The sequence below is a fragment of the Nerophis lumbriciformis genome, linkage group LG28 (assembly GCF_033978685.3).
Source record: "Nerophis lumbriciformis linkage group LG28, RoL_Nlum_v2.1, whole genome shotgun sequence".
Taxonomy (NCBI): Eukaryota; Metazoa; Chordata; class Actinopteri; order Syngnathiformes; family Syngnathidae; genus Nerophis; species Nerophis lumbriciformis.
In genome coordinates, this window is record NC_084575.2 from 7,963,516 (window position 1) to 7,988,496 (window position 24,981).

Below are 24,981 nucleotides of genomic sequence, written 5' to 3' on the forward strand. Positions count from 1 at the left end.
TCAACTTCAAAATGCTCTTCAGCCGTCTCAAAGTCATCTTCGGTCCAGCCAAAGGGGAAACTGCATGTCCTCTCTCTGTCGATGCATCCACCAAATTAAAGAGCAAATCTTGGATCAGTGGGCGTTGGGAAGAACTCGTTAGTCAGTTCCTCAACAGACCACCTGCTGTTGACCAAGAGGCATTACAACAGATACCACAGAAGCCAACTAAGGCTTCTGCGGTAACAGATACCACAGAAGCCAACTAAGGCGTGCCTGTACCTCCCTCCTACTGGGGGAAAGTGAGAACTGCCATGGACCAGACACGCTGTGGTAAAGCAGCAGTTCAGAATGGCATACCTGCCGAAGTGTACAAAGCCTTAGGACCCACAGCCTTCAAGGCATTTCACGACATCCTGTTAACCATTTGGGACAAAGGAGATACGTAGCCTGACCTTGGAGATGCCACCATTGTCGTATTATGTTTAAAAAAAATGACAGAAATTCAGATTGTGGTAACTACAGAGGTACATCGCTTCTCTCTATCGATGGAAAGATTCAAGCTTGTGTCCTGCTAAAATAGACTAACAGATGGCATTCATGAGAATCACAATGTGGTTTCTGTCTGGGCAGAAGCACTGTTGACCTGGTATTTGCGATATGCCAACTCCCAGAAAAGTGTATTGAGTAACAGATGGACCTGTAGGTCTTTGTTGAACTAACCAAGGATTTTGACACGGTGAATCGTTAGGCACTCTGGTCTATGTTGGCAAAATTGGGTGGCCCAGAAAAGTTCACAATAATGATAAGTCTCTCTCACGATGACATGATTGGTCAGGTTCTCTCAAACGGGGACTATACTGGCAGCTTTGGGATCAGTAATGGTGTCAACCGTCAACCTCTTCTTCATGTAAGTCATCCCCCATGCTGTCAAGGGCGTCTACTTCAGATAACAAGACGGATCCGTGTTTGATCTGAGATGTTTTGCTGCAAAGACACAAGAAAAAATCATTTTCAAGGCTCTTTCGCTGATGACAATGCGCTTCATGACTCACAAGGAGGACCATCTCCAAGTCATTAACGACCGTTGTGAGACATGACATCAGACCAGTGATGTTCTTGTGGGTCATGCAGCCCTTCGAGGCATATGTGCTTAAAGTCTTTATCAATGAATCTGTATACAACAGGGGCCTAGATCTTCTTGCAAAATATCACATTTCGAGTCCTCAGTGTCAGCCAATCTGGGTCATGGCACCAATTGAAAGAATAGACTTTTATTTTTGTTAAAACACCACAAAGAATCAGACCATTAGTCCTAAAAAACAGACATTTTATTCTACAAGGTCACATGCAAAGGATACAGCGCTGGTTTGAATCTGCTAGTACAAACAAAAATGTCTATCTTACAAAAGGTGTGCATAATTATATTGTACAAGTAGTATGACGGCTGGCACCACCATGGTGGAGACTTGTTTTGGACACAGCAAGCCTGTGAAAGGGCACACTGAACCATAACATCATAATCACTTCTTAAATGTTAGCAGAAGTTTAAAGTGATGTGTTAGTACACAATTAAAAACATTAGTAAGAATGGATAATAAATATAAACTGTTGTGTGGATGTTGTTTTCCAGGATGTGTAACTAAGAAACATATTTACATGTTTGCTATTGAAGTAATTGAAAAGTAACTAAAAGTGATTTGGGGTTTGTTTGATTGTCATTTAGTTGGAATCAAAAAAAAAAAAAAGTATAGTCAGATGTTAATGAAACTTTCAGGACATGTCAGAAATGGGATAAGGAACAAGTGATTAGATTTTGGTGTTGATCCTGATCATCATTTTTGGATTCTGCTTTCTTTTGAAGGATTCTTTACTACTGGGAGATTTGGCCTGGTGGAGGTCTGCAGAGCACTTTTTTATTTTACTGCTGCTGTTCTCACCAGCACACTTGTGATCTTTCAAACCGGCCTTCCTTGTAAAAGATAAGCCACAGATTGAACAAGAAAAAGGTTTTTCTCCAGTGTGTATTCTCATGTGTCTTTTCAAGTTGTCCTTGTGTACAAAACCTGTTCCACACATTGAACAGGAAAATGTAACTCCAGTGTGTCTTCTCATGTGTTGTTTCAAACTTACGCTCTGTGCAAAAACTACACCACACACTGAACAAGAAAAAGGTTTTTCTCCAGTGTGTGTTCTTGAGTGATCTTTCAAACTGTCCTTCCTAGTAAAAGATAAGCCACAGATTGAACAAGAAAAAGGTTTTTCTCTAGTGTGTGTTCTCATGTGTCTTTTCAAGTTGTCCTTGTGTACAAAACCTGTTCCACACACTGAACAGGAACATTTAACTCCAGTGTGTCTTCTCATGTGTTTTTTCAAACTTACACCCTGTGCAAAAAATACACCACACACTGAACAAGAAAAAGGTTTTTCTCCAGTGTGTGTTCTCATGTGTCTTTTCAATTTACTAGGATATTTAAAAGTTTTGTGACAGTGAGAACACTTCAAGTGAGTGTTGTCAGTGTGACATGTTGCATCATCTTTAGAGTGTTCATCATCAGTGTCAGGAGAGTGTGACGTTGTGTCCTCACTATCTGATAGTGGAGCTAAGATCTTGTCTGCTTGTGATCCTCCACAGTGGTCTCCATCAGCTTCTGTTGTCATGTGTTGTGTTGAGCTGCTGCTTGGAGGCTCCGCCTCTCTCTTCTCCTCACTTTCACCTTTGACCTCATCATCTTCACTCTTCACAGGGACACCAGTCACTGGGAACTCCACCAGTCCTTCAAGATGATCTCCCTCCTGACTGATGCTGTGTTCTTCCTCTTCCTCTTTAATGTGGGGGGGCTGTGGATCCTCTGTTTCCTCCTTAATGTGTTGGAGCTGTGGTACCTCTTCTTCCTCTTTAATGTGGGGGGGCTGTGGATCTTTAATGTGTTGGAGCTTTGGTACCTCTTCTTCCTCTTTAATGTGGAGGGGCTGTGGTTCCTCCTCCTGCTGATGGAGATAATGTTCTTCATTGAGGTCTGCAGGACACGAGAAGACAAACACATGCTTTAGAAACGTCCAGCTTTACTCAGTCACACTAAGGTTATCCAGGCTTTATCCCATCTAGCCGTATCCTTGTCAGCACAAACACAATGCCACCGTTTAAGAACCCGTCTCCCCTCCAGCACAAAGCGACCTAGTACGCATGCGCGAAAGAAAATGCACGTGTCATAGTTACCGCTGACCTGGAAGTGTATTCTTACACTGTGTTTCAATGTTGCCTATTGCTACATTTCTTTGAACAGTAAACCTTGCTTGCCTCACCATCAGCAGCTGTTAGACTATTGTAGTGAATATATATATATATATATATATATATATATATATATATATATATATACAAACCCTGTTTCCAAATGAGTTGGGAAATTGTTAGATGTAAATATAAACGGAATACAATGATTTGCAAATCATTTTCAACCCATATTCAGTTGAATATGCTACAAAGACAACATATTTGATGTTCAAACTCATAAACATATTCTTTTTTTTGTAAATAATCATTAACTTTAGAATTTGATGCCAGCAACACGTGACAAAGAAGTTGGGAAAGGTGGCAATAAATACTGATAAAGTTGAGGAATGCTCATCAAACACTTATTTGGAACATCCCACAGGTGTGCAGGCTAATTGGGAACAGGTGGGTGCCATGATTGGGTATAAAAACAGCTTCCCAAAAAATGCTCAGTCTTTCACAAGAAAGGATGGGGCGAGGTACACCCCTTTGTCCACAACTGCGTGAGCAAATAGTCAAACAGTTTAAGAACAACATTTCTCAAAGTGCAATTGCAAGAAATTTAGGGATTTCAACATCTACACTCCATAATATCATCAAATGGTTCAGAGAATCTGGATAAATCACTCCACATAAACGGCATGGCCGGAAACCAATATTGAATGACCGTGACCTTCGATCCCTCAGACGGCACTGCATCAAAAACCGACATCAATCTCTAAAGGATATCACCACATGGGCTCAGGAACACTTCAGAAAACCACTGTCACTAAATACAGTTTGTCGCTACATCTGTAAGTGCAAGTTAAAGCTCGACTATGCAAAGCGAAAGCCAATTATCAACAACATCCAGAAACGGCGCCGGCTTCTCTGGGCCTGAGCTCATCTTAGATGGACTCATGCAAAGTGGAAAAGTGTTCTGTGGTCTGATGAGTCCACATTTCAAATAGTTTTTGGAAATATTCGACATCGTGTCATCCGGACCAAAGGGGAAGCGAACCATCCAGACTGTTATCGACGCAAAGTTGAAAAGCCGGCATGTGTGATGGTATGGGGGTGCATTAGTGCCCAAGACATGGGTAACTTACACATATGTGAAGGCACCATTAATGCTGAAAGGTACATACAGGTTTTGGAACATATGCTGCCATCTAAGCGTCGTCTTTTTCATGGACGCCCCTGCTTCTTTCAGCAAGACAATGCCAAGCCACATTCAGCACGTGTTACAACAGCGTGGCTTTGTAAAAAAAGAGTGCGGGTACTTTCCTGGCCCGCCTCCAGTCTAGACCTGTCTCCCATTGAAAATGTGTGGTGCATTATGAAGCCTAAAATACGACAGTGGAGACCCCAGACTGTTGAACGACTGAAGCTCTACATAAAACAAGAATGGGAAAGAATTCCACTTTCAAAGCTTCAACAATTAGTTTCCTCAGTTCCCAATAGTTTATTGAGTGTTGTTAAAAGAAAAGGTGATGTAACACAGTGGTGAACATGCCCTTTCCCAACTACTTTGGCACGTGTTGCAGCCATGAAATTTTAAGTTAATTAAAGCTGCAAGCAGCGTTGGTCGGGCCCGCATATTTGGCTGGTGCTAGTCCTAAGTGTCCCAATACTTTTGTCCAGTTGTAGTCCTAAGTGTCCCAATACTTTTGTCCAGTGGTAGTCCTAAGTGTCCCAATACTTTTGTCTAGTGTACCTACCTTGTCTGCATTGTGTGGGCACGCTGGTGCTTCCTGCTTTTAAGCAGCCATCTTGAGACAACAGCAGCGCAGCAGCATCAGCGCAGCGGTTCTTTGAAGGGTCGTAAAATTAAAACCGGAGCAGTAATCAAAACTCTGTTCCATACTTTTAATCAGAAGGGTTCAATCTCTCTCCTGTGCTAGTTTGAAGCCGAAACGACAAACGCGCTCAGAGGAGATAATGTTTGAAGAAAGGTGACCGGTTTTTACAAAAATTTTGTTTTGAAGGGGGGGTTACAAACTTCCTGTTGATTGTTGCTGGGGGTTGTCAATCTATGAAATGTAGGTCTAAGTGAGACCTACATAGACGTTTTTGTTTCATGTCTCTCTGACCTTCCTAGTGGGAGTTACAGGCAGTTTTGTCATTTTTTTCTTCCGAGGAGCAGTTTTGTCTGTGTTTTATTCATAGGGGGCGCTAGAGCGTAATTTTGAGATTTGGGGTTAGGTTTTTTTACTAGATAGCAATTTTTGCCAGTCCTGATGTGTGTGTTTAGTTTGGTGAGTTTTGAAGCATGTTAAGGGGGTCAAATTACAGCTCAAAGAGGCAAAAGTGACTGTTTTTAGTACATTTTTGTCTTGAAGGGGGAATAGCCAACTTCCTGTTGATTTTTGCTGAAGGATGTTAGTGTATGAAATCTAGGTCAAATTCAGACCTACATAGAGGTTTTTGTTTCATGTCTCTACAATATTCCTACTGGAAGTTATAGGCCGTTTTGTCTGTGTTTTTTCCTAGGGGGCGCTCGAGCGCAATTTTGAGTTTAGGGGTTTGTTTTTTTTTAGATGGCAATTTTCGCCAGTCCTGATGTGTGGATCAAATATGGTGAGTTTTGAAGCATGTTAAGTGGGTCAAATTACAGCTCAAAGAGGCGGCGGAAGAATAATAATAAAGAAAGAATAAAACGCTACAGAAACAATAGGTCCTTCTGTCCCAATGCAGAAGGACTCCTTTTTGAGAGTCCTTCTACAATGGGCCGTGCGGGCCCTAATCATCATTTGCAAAAAAAAAATAAAGTTTATGAGTTTGAACATCACCCCAAAGGGAATAAGCGGTAGAAAATGGATGGATGGATGGAGTTTGAACATCAAATATGTTGTCTTTGTAGTGCATTCAATTGAATATGGCTTGAAAATGATTTGCAAATCATTGTATTCCGTTTATATTTACATCTAACACAATTTCCCAAATCATATGGAAACGGGGTTTGTATGTACACACACACACATATATATATATATATATATATATATATATATATATATATATATATGTATATATATATATGTACATATATATACATTATATATATGATTGCCCGGGGGGTGCTTACATACTAATCTAATCTAGTCTACCAATCTAAGGTAATACGCAAGGACATTAACACATCCGACACATATGTAGGGTTAACCGAGGGAGAATTCAAAACCAGATGGAACAATCACAAGGCTTCTTTCAGGAACCAAAACCTGCGGAATACCACAGAACTCAGCAAACACATTTGGGACCTCAAAGACAATAATGTTGAATATTCAATAACATGGCAAATTCTTGCATCCAGCACACCTTACAATAGTGGTAATAAAAGATGCAACCTATGCTTGAAAGAGAAACTGTTTATTATTTACCGTCCAGACCTGTCATCCCTCAACAAGCGCAGCGAAATTGTTACAGCATGCCGCCACAGACGGAAACACCTCCTAGGTAACACATGAGCCAATCACCACGCCCCTACGCCAGCCTGTACCCACCCACTCTGTGCCCTATACAAACCATGGTATGTGAATGCTCCCATTAAAATCTCCTGATGATTGAGGGTACCCCCCCTCATGAAACAGGCCTGTAGAGATGAAATAGTCTTGTGATTTTTTTCCCCACACATACATACATATATATATATATATTAGAGATGCGCGGTTTGCGGACACAACCGCGGAGTCCGCGGATTATCCGCGGATCGGGCGGATGAAACGAAAAAAACTAAGATTTTATCCGCTCGCGGGTCGGGTCGGGCGGATTAATTTTTTTTTTTTTTTTTTTTTTTTGCGGGTGGCAGTTAAACCAATTGGTAAATATATATACATAGTTAAATGTTGTTACCCACATACGAAAAACGAGCAGGCACCTGCTGCATATGCCACAACAGAAGAAAAAAAAAGAAAAGAGATGGACACTTTTACGGAGCGGAGAAGGGACGCCTCGCCGGGGTCCGGGACCGAGGCCCCTTCCCCCGAGAGGGCCCCACCGGGAGCCGTAGCTGAGGCGATCCGCGAGAAGGGCCCGACGCACGTCCAGGGTCACTACCGCGCCCACCGCATCGACACCCCGCCTCGTCCGCCTTCGCCGCGGCCGGCGTCACGCGCAGCAGGTAAGCAGCTTACCTGCCCGCCACCCCCGTGGCCGGGGGCTCGTAACATGGGTCACTCCGCGCGCTCCGCCCGCGCAGCTTACCTGCTTGCCACCCCTGTTGCCGGGGGCGCGTAACAGGGGTCACTCCGCGCGTAGTGCGCTCATGAAAGGGGTGGGGCTCACCCTGGTTGATATAGAGAGCAGGACGGTGGCCATGGAAGTTGGAACCCGCTAAGGAGTGTGTAACAACCCACCTGCCGAATCAACTAGCCCTGAAAATGGATGGCGCTGGAGCGTGGGCCCATATCTGGCCGTCGCCGGCAGCAAGACGCGCTTGGAGGTGCGCTCAGCGCGGCTCCCATATGATTGCGCACTGGTGTGCGTCTGGGTCGTGACAGCGTGGCACGCGAATGTCTGTGCATTGGATCAGTCTCCTTTCTTTAACAGGCAAAAGCTTTATAACCTCACCATACCTGCCAACTTTTAAATCAGAAAAACCTAGTAGCCAGGGTCCAAGGGCCGCAGGCCCCGGTAGGTCCAGGACAAAGTCCTGGTGGAGGGTTCAGGGCTTCGCCCCCCGACGCAAAATGACTATTAGCATTCAGACAGGTTAAAATGTTGCTAAAACCATCACTTTTCTATCAGTCACAGTGACTTTTCAAAACAAAAATATTACAGCAAAAATCATATGGGTTGATTGACATGTTTATTCTGTAAGCTAACTTCAATAGTTTGAAATTATTTTGACAGTTAATGCCAGTTATCCTGTCAACCTTTCACAAGACTTCAATTTGTTCATTGAAAGTATAAATAGTATAAACACTTTTTACAGTATGTCGTGCTGTGAAATACAGCCGACAGGATTGCGCATGCATGGTGCAGGAGAACAAAGGACTTCTTTCATTTAAGGTTTGTGATAAACCATCAAACTCATTCGTTAAAAGGACTCTATAGTAATATAAAGCGAATTTTTCTGGACATTATCATGCAAGAAAAGTTTATTTTTGGGATCGCGATCACCGCGTAATGATTTTTAAAGGTTGCATTACATTATTAACTGTCCCATGTGATCAGCCAGTGCGATTGGAAGTCCATGCTCAATTATTGCCTCCGTAAATAAAACTTCGGCATTTATCACATCCAAAGAATCTGTTTGGGCGACGAAAAACGTTGAAAGTTTTCCACTTGTATCGCTAGCAACGGCATTAGACTTGTGTTTTTTTGTCCCAACGTGGTCTTTTACATCGCTAATTCCTCCGTGTCCGATCGAAAAAACTTGTCTGCACAAGGTGCAATTCGCGTAGTTTTCACCCTTTTTTTTATTTTTTTATTAATATTAGATATATAACAACGGGCAGATGGTGGGCGGGTGCAGTTCTGATCAAACGTTACATCGGGTGGATGGCGGATGGTTGACGACTTTCTGACGCGGTTGCGGATGAAATAATTGCCTATCCGCGCATCTCTAATATATATATATATATATATATATATATACATACACATTATATATATATATATATATATATATATATATATATATATATATATATATATATATATATATATATATATATATATATATATATATATATATATATAATAGGGCTGCAACAACTAATTGATTAAATCGATTAAAATCGATTATCAAAATAGTTGGTGATTAATTTAGTCATCGATTCGATTTTTTTTTTTTTAAATAAACCTTTATTTATAAACTACAACATTTACAAACAGCTGAGAAACAATAATCCAAATAAGTACAAAAACGGTACAAAACAGTGCCAGGGCGGCGCTGAGGCTACGTGTCATGAGGTGGAGGTAAGCTAGCCAATGATGTGTCATGTGCAGATCACGTGACGACGCCGTCTCCTTAGCTGGAAACATTGGAAAAATGGCGCAGGAAAACAGTACCGATAGTTTAGCGGAGAAACATCTTGAGGTTATTGCTTCAATGGAGAAAAGTGTACGACCCAAGTCGTCAAAAGTGTGGGAACACTTCACTTTAAAGACTTGAAAGAAGTGTGTTTCCTGCAAAATGGCACGGAAGTACAACATTGCTTCAGGAGCAGCTGAAAAGGAAACATGTTGGAGCCATGGATGAAGGGAAGAACTCACAGTACGTAACTTTTTAAGTCCATAGTGGCAACAGGCATTCATGAGTTTAGCTTTTTTGTGAGTAATGTTAACGTTATGCCTTTGTTGCAACGCGGGGCTGATAATGTGTCTCCGGCACACTTGACTCCGTTTTGAGAGAGAAAAAGCACGGTTACCAATTTGGAAATAAACTTAACGGACAGAAATATCTTAGGTTGGTTTCAAAATGGATCAATGTAGCCGGGTCCGATAAAGCTATATACATCTATTTAGATTTGAGTGACGCTTTAGTATAACTAAACGTTTTGAAGGTGCTGGAATATTTCATGCTATTATTCAGAGGCAGCCTAAAATTAATCCTTTGTTATTCACCACAGAAACGTGTACAATATCTGATCCAGTTCTGATCTGATGAGCTACATTTCTGTCTTATTATTGCTGTATGCTGCATCCCCAATGTCCAGAACATGGTGCCAGTATGCCAGATTTTTTAATAAAATACTTGAAAGGACAGAAATGTAGTTTGTCTCTTTTATCCGATTAACCGAAGTAATAATCGACAGATTAATCGATTATCAAATTAATCATTTGTTGCAGCCCTAATATATATACATATATATATATATATATATATATATGTATGTGTGGGAAAAAATCACAAGACTATTTCATCTCTACAGGCCTGTTTCATGAGGGGGGGTACCCTCAATCGTCAGGAGATTTTTTATTTATATATATATATATATATATATATATATATATGTATATACATAAATACATATAAATACATCCATACATCCATTTTCTACCGCTTGTCCCTTTAATATGTATATATATGCAGGGCTTGAATTGAACCATGGCAACTGCTGCATTTTCCGTGACCACCCTTGTGACTTGCCGTAATGCCCGAAAAAATTGACCGGCATTTAAGGCAAGAACATGCCGTGACCGCTCTTGACTTTTTACTTGTTAATGGACTATGGATGTAACAATAAACGGTATAATGATACACAGCAGTGAAATTCCAGATGTTTAGTAACACGTTTACATTTTTAATGACCGAAAAAACGTCATTTATCAATGCATTTTACGCAACTGCTTACTTCCTGAACACTGAAGCGCCGCAGCGTCTGCTCACAACTCATCTGAAGACATCATGGAATACAGAATGAAGGTCCATGTCTTTGGAAATTGTCCCTCTCCCGCAGTGGCCATCTACTGTTTAAGACAGTCAGTGAAAAATGCAGAGCCCGTTGTAAAGCAGTTTGTCAACCGCGACTTTTATGTAGATGACGGGCTAACGTCACTTCCCTCCGTCGAAGCTGCGGTGAAGCTGCTCAAGAGGACGCAAGAGGTTCTGTCAGACTCAAACTTGAGGCTTCACAAAATGGCCTCAAATAAAGGAAGTTATGAACGCATTCCCATCTCAGGACTATGCCATCGGCTTGGAGGACCTGGACTTCACTTCAGATGTCTTGCCCATGCAGCGTAGTCTGGGACTTGGCTGGGATCTAATGTCAGACACATTTACCTTTCGGGTAGCTGATGAGCAAAAGCCTTTCACCCGCAGAGGTGTCTTGTCGACTGTCAACGGCATCTATGATCCCCTAGGATTTCTTGCCTCTGTCACCATACAAGGCAAACTGATCCTGCGTGAGCTCATGGAGAACAATGGAGATTGGGATGCACCTCTTCCTCAAGAAATGGAAGAGACATGGTCAACGTGGCGAGGCTCATTGAAAGATCTCAGCAATCTCCAGATCTCAAGAGTTTACACAAAGGCCTCTCCTACAGCGGTGTCAAAAAGAGAGATAATCATCTTTTGTGATGCTTCCACTAAGGCAATTGCAGCAGTTGCATACTTAAAACTAACAGAGAAAAATGGAACCAACCACGTGGGCTTTCTCATGGGAAAAGCCAAGCTTACACCCTTGTCAGAACAAACTGTCCCTAGACTTGAGCTTTGTTCTGCAGTATTAGCGGTGGAGCTTGCCGAGCTCCTCACCTCAGAGATAGACATGGAGGTTGACATCACTTTCTACAGCGACAGCAAGGTCGTTCTTGGTTATATCATCAATACCAGACCTCTTGTACCAGTGTCCACTGACCCAGATGACCCCCAAATACTCTCACCAGCAACACTCCTCACACAAAAGGTCAGTCCCTCAACTGCTCCCGTAGGCGACTGGGTGAAAGATCTCCACAAGCAACAGCGGCGTCAAATCCAGCATTTGGCTCAAACCTGTTGGGACAAATGGAAGAAGCAATACCTAGCCACACTTCAGCCACAAAGGAAGTGGCATTCACCCCACCCTAACCTCCTGCCTGGAAGTGTAGTGCTCCTCAAAGATGACCAGCTGAAGAGAAACCACTGGCCTTTAGGACTAATTACACAAGTCTTCCCAAGCAAAGATGGCAGAGTTCGCAAAGTGGAGATAAAAGTCTCCAGAAAGGATGGGACCAAAGTGTTCCTGTGGCCAGTCACAGAGACAATCCTGCTTATGGCACCAGAGAAGCCAAAGTATCCTTTGGGACAGTTTGGTAGTGGCGGCTTAATCCGCCAGGCGGGGAGTGTTCTGTCTTGTTTGTTGAATTTATTAATAATATATGTAAAACCAGTGTTTAAGTTCACTTTGGAATTCAACAGTGAGGTGCACTTCCTCCTTTAGACAGCAGGAGGCAGCATAGTCTAGTTTACAGTAATGTCCATGTTAACAGGGCTCAACAAGGAGTTCCTTTCAAGTCTACTTTAAGCTAGTTCGGTGACGATTGCAAACGTTTTCATCTGCTCGAATCTCATGCCAAACAAAGTATCATCGGTATGTATTGTTGAGTAGTCTGCTAATATTTGATTGAGTTGTATTATTTGTTGGTTGTGATGTAATTTGGGACGTTTTATGGCCAAAAGTCAGTCATGCTAATTTTCGTAATTCATACAGTGAAGTGAATGTTAGCATAGTAAGCTAGTTTGCTGTAGAGCACTTAATTTACATATTTTGTGGCATTTATTTATCCATTTAAGTTCAATACACAGCATAATGCATGTTTTATTGTAGTGGGCTTGTGTGTGTGTGCAATTGGCTGTGTGTGCATGTCTATAATGTAAGCATCCTTTCTGCTTGTATGCTTTCAGTTTGACCCTTTTTACGGTCAATAAACCTGTGGACTAGAAGACGTTTTTCAGAGTGTTTGATCAAGAAAAGGTGTTAGGGTAAAGCCAAGATATTTCTACATATCGAGGGCGGCACAATATATATTTTTTAAATATCTGACTTGTATCTTCTGTAGGGATATAAATCCTTAAGAATTTATCGATATGATACCCTAATCGTTACCAGTATTTATCAGTACGCTTATCGGTACTACATGTAAATTGTGGAAATAAAAAAGTGTAAAAAAGGCATTTTAAATAGCATTCCTATTAGCACAAGAGGTGGAACACCTCCAACATGATGTTCTGTAACATCTCAGAGCAGGGAAGTCTTTTATCAACAGCTGTTTATTTGAAGTCTTAAAGAAGTCAACTATGTGTGCAGTGCAAGGTGAAATGCAGTTATGTCATCTTCTTGTCAATAACACACACATCACACTTTTGCGTGTTGTTGCTTCCTTATTTGTCATTATTCAAAGCTGATTTTAATGTGTAGCAGCGGCAGCTGAACTCAATGTGACAACGTGTCATAGTTACGTCAGTCACCTGGAATTAAAAATACCAATAGTTGTGTCGTTAGTCCAGAATCTTCACGGTCCTCATGGACGACATAATTAGGAACCAGTACTAAAAAAAATGGTACTTGGTATACATCCCTAATCTTCACCACTAAACCTTTGAAATATGCTGACATATGTGCTGCTAAATAAAACAGTAGCCATATTGAATGTTTGCCTTCATTTGACCACGTGAGGTAAGGAGGACGGCCTCTAGGTCACATGGTTACACCCCAGCAATTACACTGTTGATGATCGATGAGCATTCATTTTTAAATGGTGGTGTTAAAAAGCAAGTATATCTCCATCTTTAGTCATAAATGTGGCACCCGGATGAACATGTGTCACAAACATTGTATTAGATGATATGTGGATGTTGTGCTTACTTGGACTGTGATGAAGCTGTGAGGACTCAGGTGCTTTGTCTTCATGCTCTTCAGTCTTCACAGAGACAACAGTCAGTGGAAACTTGCTGACATCATCCTCCTCCTGCCCTACAGGACACTCTCCCTCCTCTTCCTCTTTCATGTGTGAGGGCTGTGGATCCTCTGAAGTGAAACTGTCCCCCTGCAGATGAGGGAGACATTCTTCTTGGTGTCCAATCAGCTGATGGATGTCTACAGGACACAAACAAAACACATTTTAACTCCTACATGCTAAATATTAAATCATACATGAAATATAGGGCTGTGGCTATTGAAAATGTCATTAATCAAGTGTTCTACTGGAAATGTTTTCGATTGATCGAGTAACTGGATAAAACTTAGTGTTGCTTGGTTAAAGACACATTTAAGCGACTTTAAGACATTTCACTTAATAATGAACGGCCAATTGATTTGAGATGGTAAGAGATCAAGATGTCATCTTTAGATCAGGCTTAGTTTTTTCCACAATCACTGCCACAGGTCAGTATAGCTTTTACACACATAAATAACGTGTCAAACCTGCCAGCTAGCAGGCTAGGTTTACAGCGTCAGTTACCATGGTAACTGACTCTGACTTTATCTTACCTCTCTTATTTTTGGAGGTCAAACTCTGGAGCTTTACATACTCAGGAGTTTGCACTTAACCTGCTCTCTGGAATATTCCCCCGGTGACTGTGTGAGTTTTGTGTAAACATGTTGATACACTTTGTTACAAACTGAGAGGAACATCAACCTCTCATAAATATTGTGTGTCTGAACATCCTCACATGACAATTCATCTTCCTATAGACAATCTATTGAAGAAAAGTGTTAATAATAAATATAAAGTTAGTAAAGATGTGAGAGTAAGAAGTAAACAAACCTGTTGTGTGTAACACAACTTGATGTTTTTCATGTTGTCGCTCCTTCTCCTCTTTTGTTGGACAAAGTTCCTCCTCGTACTCTGCTATGGTTCTTTCGCACATTTTCACACAATCACAACACTTTACACTCACACTTGATCTCTGCTTAGCGATGTGTTTTCATCTCTCTTTGTTAGCAGCTAACAAGCTAAGCTAACTAGCAAGCTAAGCTAGCTCGAGAAGTGCGCTCAGACTAATATACAAACAGTTATTAACGATGTTACTCTATTTAATAGAGTGTAATAAAGGACATATATGTGTACATGGACGCACAGATTAAGAACACTGAACTGTGACGACTGCAATAACGTCTTCACCGTCAGACGCCATCTTGCTTTATCCTCGCCCTGTTTGCTTCGCGCGCAGTCTTGTCAGATCTCGCGAGAGAAACAAGTAACTATTTCAACATTCTGAAAATAAAAATAAACGTTTACATTTTCAAAACAAAGACATTCAACTTATTTTGGTAAATAAACAGTAGCTTATATGACCCCTTTAAATCATAAGTTGCCTGATCAGAGCGAGACGAGTCGTGGCTCCTCAGCTTCATGCAGGACGGAGTGGTAGGAGGCGTGGGCGAGGTTGACTGCTCCCCAGACCGGCAGCCCCGCTTTTGTTTCCTCTCCCGCCGCCACCTGCGTCGCCTGCTGGTCTCGCTATCTCGTCGGGTATGTTGTGCAAGCGGTGGAAATCGCTGGAGACAGCTATCCTAAGTAGAAAAGCAATGTCCAGCAGGTTTTGAGGACTGTGTGTGTCGCGACGGTAGACAGACATAACCAAAACACTATCAAACATAAACAGACATAACCAAAACACTATCAAACATAAACAGACATTACCAAAACACTATCAAACATAAACAGACATAACCAAAACACTATCAAACATAAACAGACATAACCAAAACACTATCAAACATAAACAGACATAACCAAAACACCATCAAACATAAACAGACATAACCAAAACACTATCAAACATAAACAGGCATAACCAAAACACTATCAAACATAAACAGACATAACCAAAACACTATCAAACATAAACAGTCATAACCAAAACACTATCAAACATAAACAGACATAACCAAAACACTTTTAAACATAAACAGACATAACCAAAACACTATCAAACATAAACAGACATAACCAAAACACTATCAAACATAAACAGACATAACCAAAACACTTTTAAACATAAACAGACATAACCAAAACACTATCAAACATAAACAGACATAACCAAAACACTATCAAACATAAACAGACATAACCAAAACACTATCAAACATAAACAGTCATAACCAAAACACTTTTAAACATAAACAGACATAACCAAAACACTATCAAACATAAACAGACATAACCAAAACACTATCAAACATAATAAACAGACATAACCAAAACACTATCAAACATAAACAGACATAAGCAAAACACTATCAAACATAAACAGACATAACCAAAACACTACCGAACATAAACAGACATAACCAAAACACTATCAAACACAAACAGTCATAACCAAAACACTATCGAACATAAACAGACATAACCAAAACACTGTCAAACATAAACAGACATAACCAAAACACTATCAAACATAAACAGACATAACCAAAACACTATCAAACATAAACAGACATAACCAAGACACTATCAAACATAAACAGACTTAACCAAAACACTATCAAACATAAACAGACTTAACCAAAACACTATCAAACATAAACAGACATAACCAAAACACTATCAAACATAAACAGACATAACCAAGACACTATCAAACATAAACAGACTTAACCAAAACACTATCAAACATAAACAGACATAACCAAAACACTATCAAACATAAACAGACATAACCAAAACACTATCAAACATAAACAGACATAACCAAGACACTATCAAACATAAACAGACTTAACCAAAACACTATCAAACATAAACAGACATAACCAAAACACTATCAAACATAAACAGACATAACCAAGACACTATCAAACATAAACAGACTTAACCAAAACACTATCAAACATAAACAGACATAACCAAAACACTATCAAACATAAACAGACATAACCAAAACACTATCAAACATAAACAGACATAACCAAGACACTATCAAACATAAACAGACTTAACCAAAACACTATCAAACATAGAAGGAAGCACCGAAAGTGGGAGCTGCCGCCATCTTGTTAATGGTCATTTGTATCCCGAAATCCAAATTAGGGCCTCTTCCCTATGTAACGGAGTTAAAATACACATTTGTTATTTATTATATTTTGTTTGTGCATTTGATCTCCAAATAGTTCTCTTTTCTGCTCGCCTGTGAGAGGGCGGTTTGATATCTTTTTGTCCCTCCTGAGCTCCTGTAGTTCTCCTGGGTTGTGGAGCCCCTCCCTTCTCCCCTCACAGAAAAGTTTCACATGGCTGAGGGTGAGTCTCGCTCGGACGATCCCACCGACCTTTTCTTGGCTTTTCGCTACAAATGAGCTCTTTAATGAATGAATGTGTGCACCAAGAATGTGAATATGTTTACCTGTGTTGTCCTTTAGTTTGAAATTCACATTCCAGGCAACATTACATCGCTAACATTGGCGCCAACCGGCCGCTCTTTGTTGTAGGAGACTTGTTCAGTGTGTGTGTGTGTGTCTGTGTGTGTGTGTGTGTGTGTGTGTGAGTGTGTCTGTGTGTGGGTGTGTGTGTGTGGGTGTGTGTGCTTATGTGCGTAGGTAACGAGTGTTATTCTGTGTGTTTAGGCGCAAGCCAAAGAAAGACTGGATACGGACATTGTGTGATTGTCGCCCGCAGGTTGGAAGGAACATAAATAAAGCTGAGAACAGTGGAAAAAGTCTCATCATTGTGCCGACCCAGAACTGTTCCACCTATGAGGAGTGATCCAGCCCACCTGCGAATGTCAAACTAAGGGGCCTTATCTTATTATGTGCTCAAACTGAAATACTACTATTTACTTAAACTTGGTCGTTGGCTTTCTCCAAGGTGAATATAAACCTTCACCATAAGCAAAACATAATGTGAGTTAATTCATTCACTTCAGTATCTAATGGTGCATCACAATTGGTGTTTTGTAGAAAGAATGTTGTTCCTGTTTTGCGTGGGCCTTGTGTGTCCTCACCCAGCCAGTCTCTGGTAAACAATGTCCCATCATGCTGACATCCACTGAATGTGAGGGGTCATAACACACCACATAAACATACATACGCCAGCCCCTGGGCTCCACTTCCCAAGGATGCTGAGGGTCTCCTATCTTGGGGAGTTGTGAAGACGTTGTAACGGACAGGACACTGACGGCCAAGTGGGGGGTTTGATTGATTGATTGATTGATTGAGAAGTTTATTGACATCTTAAAGAATTGAATCCATGTAATGCTTTAAAAAGGCAAATGGATGGCACAAAAAGCCAAAAGGCTTGTTTCCATTGTGGTCCATTAAGTCAGTATTTTGGTGAGCAACAGGGCCCCAAAATGGTAAAGTGACTGACACTGTGTAAGAGAGATATAACACCATCTGTGTCCTATTTGATACGATGACATTCAGCAATTTTCAAGGTCCAACTTTTATTTCAGGCACGCCTTTTTCTCGTTAACAACAATGCCAAAAATAATGCCGTCAGAACATATAAATAAGAAAAACAGAACTTACAATTAGTCTGACATCACATAAAAGAAAACACATTGATTTCACATACATTATCAGAAAGAATCATACCTCATTGGCCTCACAAACTCAGAGGAAATAAAGTTTATTTTCAAGCCGAGACTCCATTAACCTCTTACATCGAATGCTTGCTGTCTCATGCTGCTTCCCTTATTCTGTCACATATTAATTGTCCCCCCAACAATGTGACCAAACCGGAACAAAAAATATGTTCCCCTCCAATTGACATGGGTTTTGTAACAGAAATAAAGTTAACATATACTTGCATGAATTAACCAAAGGAAACACATTTTTAATCACATTATATGTAAATATGACCTTATATTTATACATTGTATTTATTTACTCTAACCAACTATGAAATGATATAACATATATACAATGTGCTTCTGTCAGCAGCTACACTTTTCCTAACTAAGAGTTTCCCGCTTGTCTCCAACCCTTCCCCCATGCATTCCTGAGCTAAGATAAAAGGTGACACTCTCCTGTAAACAGACGGCCTTTGTCTTTTGAGGCCTCCAATAAATACTAAAAAAAAAAGGTATTCTCTGAACATTTCTTATTAAATAGATTATTACATTTTAAAATAACAGACACTTTACTTTTGCTTGTCCTTATGTCCCTGCAAGATGATGTTATGTTTTGGACGCATGGCTGCAATGGTTGTGATCTCTCGGATGCAGAATTTTACACCAGTAAAACCAGCAAAGCAGTAATTATAGTCTGCACATTGTGTTGTTGTTGAATGATATTTATCTGATTTAAAGTCAAATACAGTTTATATACTTGTCTGTCTATCTGTGTTGGCCCTGCGATGAGGTGGCGACTTGTCCCGGGTGTACACCGCCTTCCGCCCGAATGCAGCTGAGATAGGCTCCAGCACCCCCCGCGACCCCGAAAGGGACACGCGGTAGATAAATGGATGGATGGATCATTTGTTGCCGTGCTTGAGACACCATGAAAACATACATTTAGAATGAATCGTTCATGACTTGCCCATAGCTATGACTCTTTGGCCCCGCCCCTAAGTGACGCATGCGTGGAGGATATGCGCTTTGCAGCAAAGACCTCCTTTACTCCACACACGCTTCTAAGCCTCGCTACTAACTACACTTTATTCATCCTCCGTGTCAGGATAAACTCCACTCGTCTCAGTCAACTTTGGACATTATTAGGCCCGCATAGCTTGCTACTTGTTTTAACGCGTTAGTTAGCTTAGCGTGCTAGTTAGCTTAGCGTGCTAGTTAGCTTAGCGTGCTAGTTAGCTGCTAACAAAGAGACGCGGATTTGATCAACACATCGCTTAGTTAAGATCAAGTGTGAGTGTAAAGTGTTGTCATTGTGTGAAAATGTGTGAAAGAACGATAGCAGAGTACAAAGAGGAACTTTCTCGGACAAAACAAGAAAACAAAAGACTACGTCAACTACTGGACGCTGTTTTCAAGAAACCTCAAGTTGTGTTACACAGAACAGGTTTGTTTACTTCTTACTCTCACATGTTTACTAACTTTATATTTCATTATTAACATGAACATGACGTGTTAGATTAATTGTGATTAATAGGTGTAGTCAGACACATGATTGTTATTGTGTTATTAATGTGATTATCAGACAGCAGTCATTTCCATTAGATAATGTTCAAATATAGGTGATTTGGCACACTTATAATTAAAATAACAAAAATAATGTTGTTTTTCATCAGATATGTACTAGTATTGTATATGTGGATGGGGGCCCTGCTTTGGAATTAATGTGTACCCCTTTCAGAGATCACATTTAGTTCCACTTCAAACATTCACATGATCCACAATGAGATGAGATGGTATAACGTGAACAGTTTTGGAACGTTCTAACTCGGAGAAAAAACGGGATCTCGTTGGAAGCGCGATGTATTGGGTATAACAAAATGGTGTCTGCCAATGTAGTTTACAGTCTCACTACATCAGTAGTTGTCAAACTTTTTTCACCAAGTACCGTATTTTCCGCACTATTAGCCGCACCTAAAAACCACAAATTTACTCAAAAGCTGACAGTGCGGCTTATAACCCGGTGCGCTTTATATATGGATTAATATTAAGATTCATTTTCATAAAGTTTCGGTCTCGCAACTACGGTAAACAGCCGCCATCTTTTTTCCCCGTAGAAGAGGAAGTGCTTCTTCTTCTACGCAAGCAACCGCCAAGGTAAGCACCCGCCCCCATAGAACAGGAAGCGCTTCTTCTGCTACTGTAAGCAACCACCCGCCCGCGTAGAAGAAGAAGAAGCGCGCGGATATTACATTTCATTTCCTTTGTGTGTTTACATCTGTAAAGACCACAAAATGGCTCCTACTAAGCGACAGGTTTCCGGTTCATGAAAAGGCGCAATCTCTCCATCCGCACACGGACTACTATTTCACAGCAACTGCCTAAAGACTTTCAAGAAAAGCTGGCTACTTTCCGTGCATATTGTAAAAACAAAATAGCTGAAAAAAAGATCCGGCCAGAGAACATTATCAACATGGACGAGGTTCCACTGACTTTTGATATTCCTGTGAACCGCACTGTGGATACAACGGGAGCACGTACGGTGAATATTCGCACCACAGGGAATGAGAAGTCATCCTTCACTGTGGTTCTAGCTTGCCATGCTAATGGCCAGAAACTTCCACCCATGGTGATATTCAAAAGGAAGACCTTGCCAAAAGAGACCTTTCCAGCCGGCGTCATCATAAAAGCTAACTCGAAGGGATGGATGGATGAAGAAAAGATGAGCGAGTGGTTAAGGTAACTTTACGCGAAGAGGCCGGGTGGCTTTTTTCACGCAGCTCCGTCCATGTTGATATACGACTCCATGCGCGCCCACATCACGCTGGTTTTTAATATATTATTAAAGTTTGACTGACCTATCTGACTGTTTTTTTGACATTCCTTTAGCGCAGTTAGATGCGGCTTATAACACGGGGCGGCTTATAGGTGGACAAAGTTTTGAAATATGCCGTTCATTGAAGGCGCGGCTTATAACCCAGGGCGCCTTATGGTGCGGAAAATACGGTACCACCTCAGAAAATACTTGGATCTCCAAGTACCACCATCATGAACAACATTAAAATACAATAGCATAGTAGGCCTTAATTATTAATTAAAAACAAGGAAGACACGTTATGTAACAGGTATATTTAATATTTTTAGTTACTCTAACATTACACACAGTTTGAACAGTAACACTGTGTTTGCATGTAAGAAAATAAAACACTGTACTTAAATAATGAAATAATAATTGGCGTACCACTAGGTGATGCCTGCGTACCACAGTTTACATCATATTCACATAAATCATATTTCTATTGTCTGCCCTAAATGTCAAAATATTTTTGTTTGTATCCCACCCATACCACCCCCACCCCAAAAAAAGAAAGAAACAACAAAAAAACAAAGTAATATCTACAAATACATCGATTAAATAAACAAAGAACAAAAAATAATAATAATACATTAATAATACATTAATAATAATAATAATCAGAAATAAAACTAAATATAAACAGATGCATATATATATAAATATATATATATATATATATATATATATATATATATATATATATATATATATATATATATATATATATATATATATATATACATATATACATACATATACACATAAAGGGAGTAATCCCTTTTATTCTTTTTTTTTGCAGTACAATCACTAATTCGAAAAATTAAAGTCAGGTTTATGGGGTGTGACATAGTTGACCCAGTTTTCCCAGTATGAAGTAAATTTCTCCAATTCATAATTAATAAAGGCAGTTATCTTCTCCATTTTATATACCGTATTTTCCGCACTATAAGCCGCCCCGGGTTATTAGCCGCACCTTCAATGAATGGCATATTTCAAAATTTTGTCCACCTATAAGCCGCCCCGGGTTATAAGCCGCGCCTACGCTGCGCTAAAGGGAATGTCAAAAAAACAGTCAGATAGGTCAGTCAAACTTTAATAATATATTAAAAACCAGCGTTCTAACAACTCTGTCCCAAAATGTACGCAAATGTGCAATCACAAACATAGTCAAATTCAAAATAGTGCAGAGCAATAGCAACATAATGTTGCTCGAACGTTAATGTCACAACACACAAAATAAACATAACGCTCACTTTCTGAAGTTATTCTTCATTCGTAAATCCCTCGAATTCTTCGTCTTCGGTGTCCGAATTGAAAAGTTGGGCAAATGTGGGATCCAAAATGGCCGGTTCCGTCTCGTCGAAGTCATCAGAGTCAGTGTCACTGTTGTCCAGCAGTTCTGTGAATCCTGCCTTCCGGAAAGCTCGGACCACAGTTGTGACCGAAATATCTGCCCAGGCATTTACGATCCACTGGCAGATGTTGGCGTATGTCGTCCGGCGCTGTCTGCCTGTCTTAGTGAAGGTGTGTTCGCCTTCGGTCATCCATTGTTCCCACGCCGTTCGCAGTCGTGATTTGAATGCCCTGTTGACACCAATATCCAGCGGTTGGAGTTCTTTGGTTAATCCACCCGGAATGACGGCGAGTGTTGTATTTGTGTGCTTCACTTGTTTTTTGACACCATCTGTGATGTGGGCGCGCATAGAGTCGTATATCAACATGGACGGAGCTGTGTGAAAAAAGCCACCCGGCCTCTTCGCGTAAACTTCCCTTAACCACTCGCTCATCTTTTCTTCATCCATCCATCCCTTCGAGTTAGCTTTTATGATGACGCCGGCTGGAAAGGTCTCTTTTGGCAAGGTCTTCCTTTTGAATATCACCATGGGTGGAAGTTTCTGGCCATTAGCATGGCAAGCTAGAACCACAGTGAAGGATGACTTCTCATTCCCTGTGGTGCGAATATTCACCGTACGTGCTCCCGTTGTATCAACAGTGCGGTTCACAGGAATATCAAAAGTCAGTGGAACCTCGTCCATGTTGATAATGTGCTCTGGTCGGATCTTTTTTTCAGCTATTTTGTTTTTACAATATGCACGGAAAGTAGCCAGCTTTTCTTTAAAGTCTTTAGGCAGTTGCTGTGAAATAGTGGTCCGTGTGCGGATGGAGAGATTGCGTCTTTTCATGAACCGGAAACACCAAGAAGCACCACCTTTAAAATCATCCAGGTGAAGTTCGCTTGCTAGCGCTGTTGCCTTCATTCGAAATAGTGATGGTGCTGACACTTCTGCTTGCTGCTCTCTGCTCAACAACCCACTGTTCGAGTTTGTCCTCCAACAGTAGCCATCTTGCTTTGTTCCCTCGGAAACTCTGTTTTGTCTTCTTTACCTGGCGCAGGTCATCTTCTTGCTTCCTCCACCTACGCACCATTGATTCATTTATGTTATATTCTCTTGCTGCTGCTCTATTTCCGTGTTCTTCAGCATGAATTATTGCCTTAAGTTTAAATTCTGCGTTATACGCGTGTCGCTTAGTAGGAGCCATTTTGTGGTCTGGTCTTTACAGATGTAAACACACAAAGGAAATGAAACGAAAATCCGCGCGCTTCTTCTTCCGGGGGCGGGTGGTTGCTTACAGTAGAAGAAGAAGCGCTTCCTGTTCTATGGGGGCGGGTGCTTACCTTGGCGGTTGCTTGCGTAGAAGAAGAAGCGCTTCCTGTTCTACCGGGAAAAAAGATGGCGGCTGTTTACCGTAGTTTGCGAGATCGAAACTTTATGAAAATTAATCGTAATATTAATCCATATATAAGGCGCACCGGGTTAAAAGCCGCACTGTCAGCTTTTGAGTAAATTTGTGGTTTTTAGGTGCGGCTAATAGTGCGGAAAATACGGTATGTCCATTGTTGTTTCCATCCATTGCTTCAAAGTTGGGCTCTCCTGGGATATCCATTTCCTAGTAATAGTCTTTTTACAAGCCACCAGTAGGATATTCATGAAGTGTTTATCTTTCTTCAGCCAGTCCTGAGGTACATGTCCAAAAAACAAAATTTTACTTTGGAGGGGTATTTCACGTTTGAAAATATCCTGTAGAGCTTGGTGTATCTCTTTCCAATAGTCCTTTATGGTGGAGCAGTCCCACAAAACATGGTAGTGATTTGCATTTCAATTCCCACAATTTCTCCAGCAGGCAGGGGAGTTGTTATCATAGTGAGACTTCTGAAAAGGTGTAATAAAAAATCTGATCAAACTTTTCCAGCCAAACTCCCTCCACTTGGTGAGCTGGTACAAGTCCATTGATATTTCCATATTATTGTCCATTCTTCCTCAGATTTAGTTAACCCTCCTTCCTTCTCCCATTTTGTTTTAATATATGAAGTTGAATATGATTTCATATTCAACAGACCCTTATACAAGCATGAAACACTTCTATCAATAATTTCTGAATTGTAGGCTTTTGTAAACAGTTCAATCAAACATATACTCGTCTTTGTGACACTTTTCACCTTCATATTAACAAAATGCCGCGACTGCAAATATCGATAGAAGTCTTGGTTTTCTAATATATATGTCCTTTTAATAGTTTCAAAACTAAGCATTTTTTATCTTTCATTACACTACATAAAACTGTTATACCCTTAGATATCCAGTCCTTAAATCTTGAGTCTAATTTATTAGGTGTAAACTCTGTATCATAGGCACACCATTTAAGAACTGCAATATCACTCTCGAGTTTGTATTCCTTTATGATCATTTTCCACACTTTAAAGGGGAACATTATCACCAGACCTATGTAAGCGTCAATATATACCTTGATGTTGCAGAAAAAAGACCATATATTTTTTTAACCGATTTTCGAACTCTTAATGGGTGAATTTTGGCGAATTAAACGCCTTTCTATTATTCGCTCTCGGAGCGATGACGTCACAACGTGACGTCACATCGGGAAGCA

General features: G+C 40.6%; 3 protein-coding genes across 7 annotated transcripts in view; 2 read left to right on the forward strand and 1 right to left on the reverse strand.

Annotated features, from left to right (window-relative positions):
* The window catches only part of LOC133570505 (uncharacterized), a 490,167-nt gene that overhangs the window by 409,795 nt on the left and 55,391 nt on the right, over window positions 1-24,981 (forward strand). The gene's annotated exons all lie outside the window — the stretch shown is intronic.
* On the reverse strand, window positions 1,293-14,932 carry LOC133570519 (uncharacterized). Of its 3 annotated transcripts, none has more exons than XM_061923202.1 (4): window positions 14,432-14,932; window positions 13,531-13,761; window positions 11,570-11,678; window positions 1,293-2,999 (listed from the first exon to the last, which is right to left on the reverse strand). In XM_061923202.1, the coding sequence occupies exons 1-3, from the start codon at window positions 14,532-14,534 to the stop codon at window positions 11,602-11,604; spliced, it is 411 nt and encodes a 136-aa protein (XP_061779186.1). In that variant the 5' UTR covers window positions 14,535-14,932; the 3' UTR covers window positions 1,293-2,999; window positions 11,570-11,601. The 3 variants fall into 3 exon arrangements, with proteins under 3 accessions (XP_061779186.1, XP_061779185.1, XP_061779182.1); XM_061923201.2 differs by lacking the exon at window positions 11,570-11,678 and having other exon boundaries at window positions 1,293-2,865; window positions 2,926-2,999; window positions 14,432-14,917; XM_061923198.2 differs by lacking the exon at window positions 11,570-11,678 and having other exon boundaries at window positions 14,432-14,904.
* The window catches only part of LOC133570494 (uncharacterized), a 29,702-nt gene continuing 21,608 nt past the window's right edge, over window positions 16,888-24,981 (forward strand). Inside the window, exon 1 of one of the 2 annotated variants that reach the window (XM_061923169.2) lies at window positions 16,888-16,912. In XM_061923169.2, coding sequence (XP_061779153.1) covers window positions 16,903-16,912 — 10 coding nt within the window. In that variant the 5' untranslated portion in view covers window positions 16,888-16,902. Of the gene's footprint in view, window positions 16,913-19,205; window positions 19,627-24,981 lie in introns of those variants that run through there. The other variant, XM_061923168.2, reaches the window with a different exon arrangement.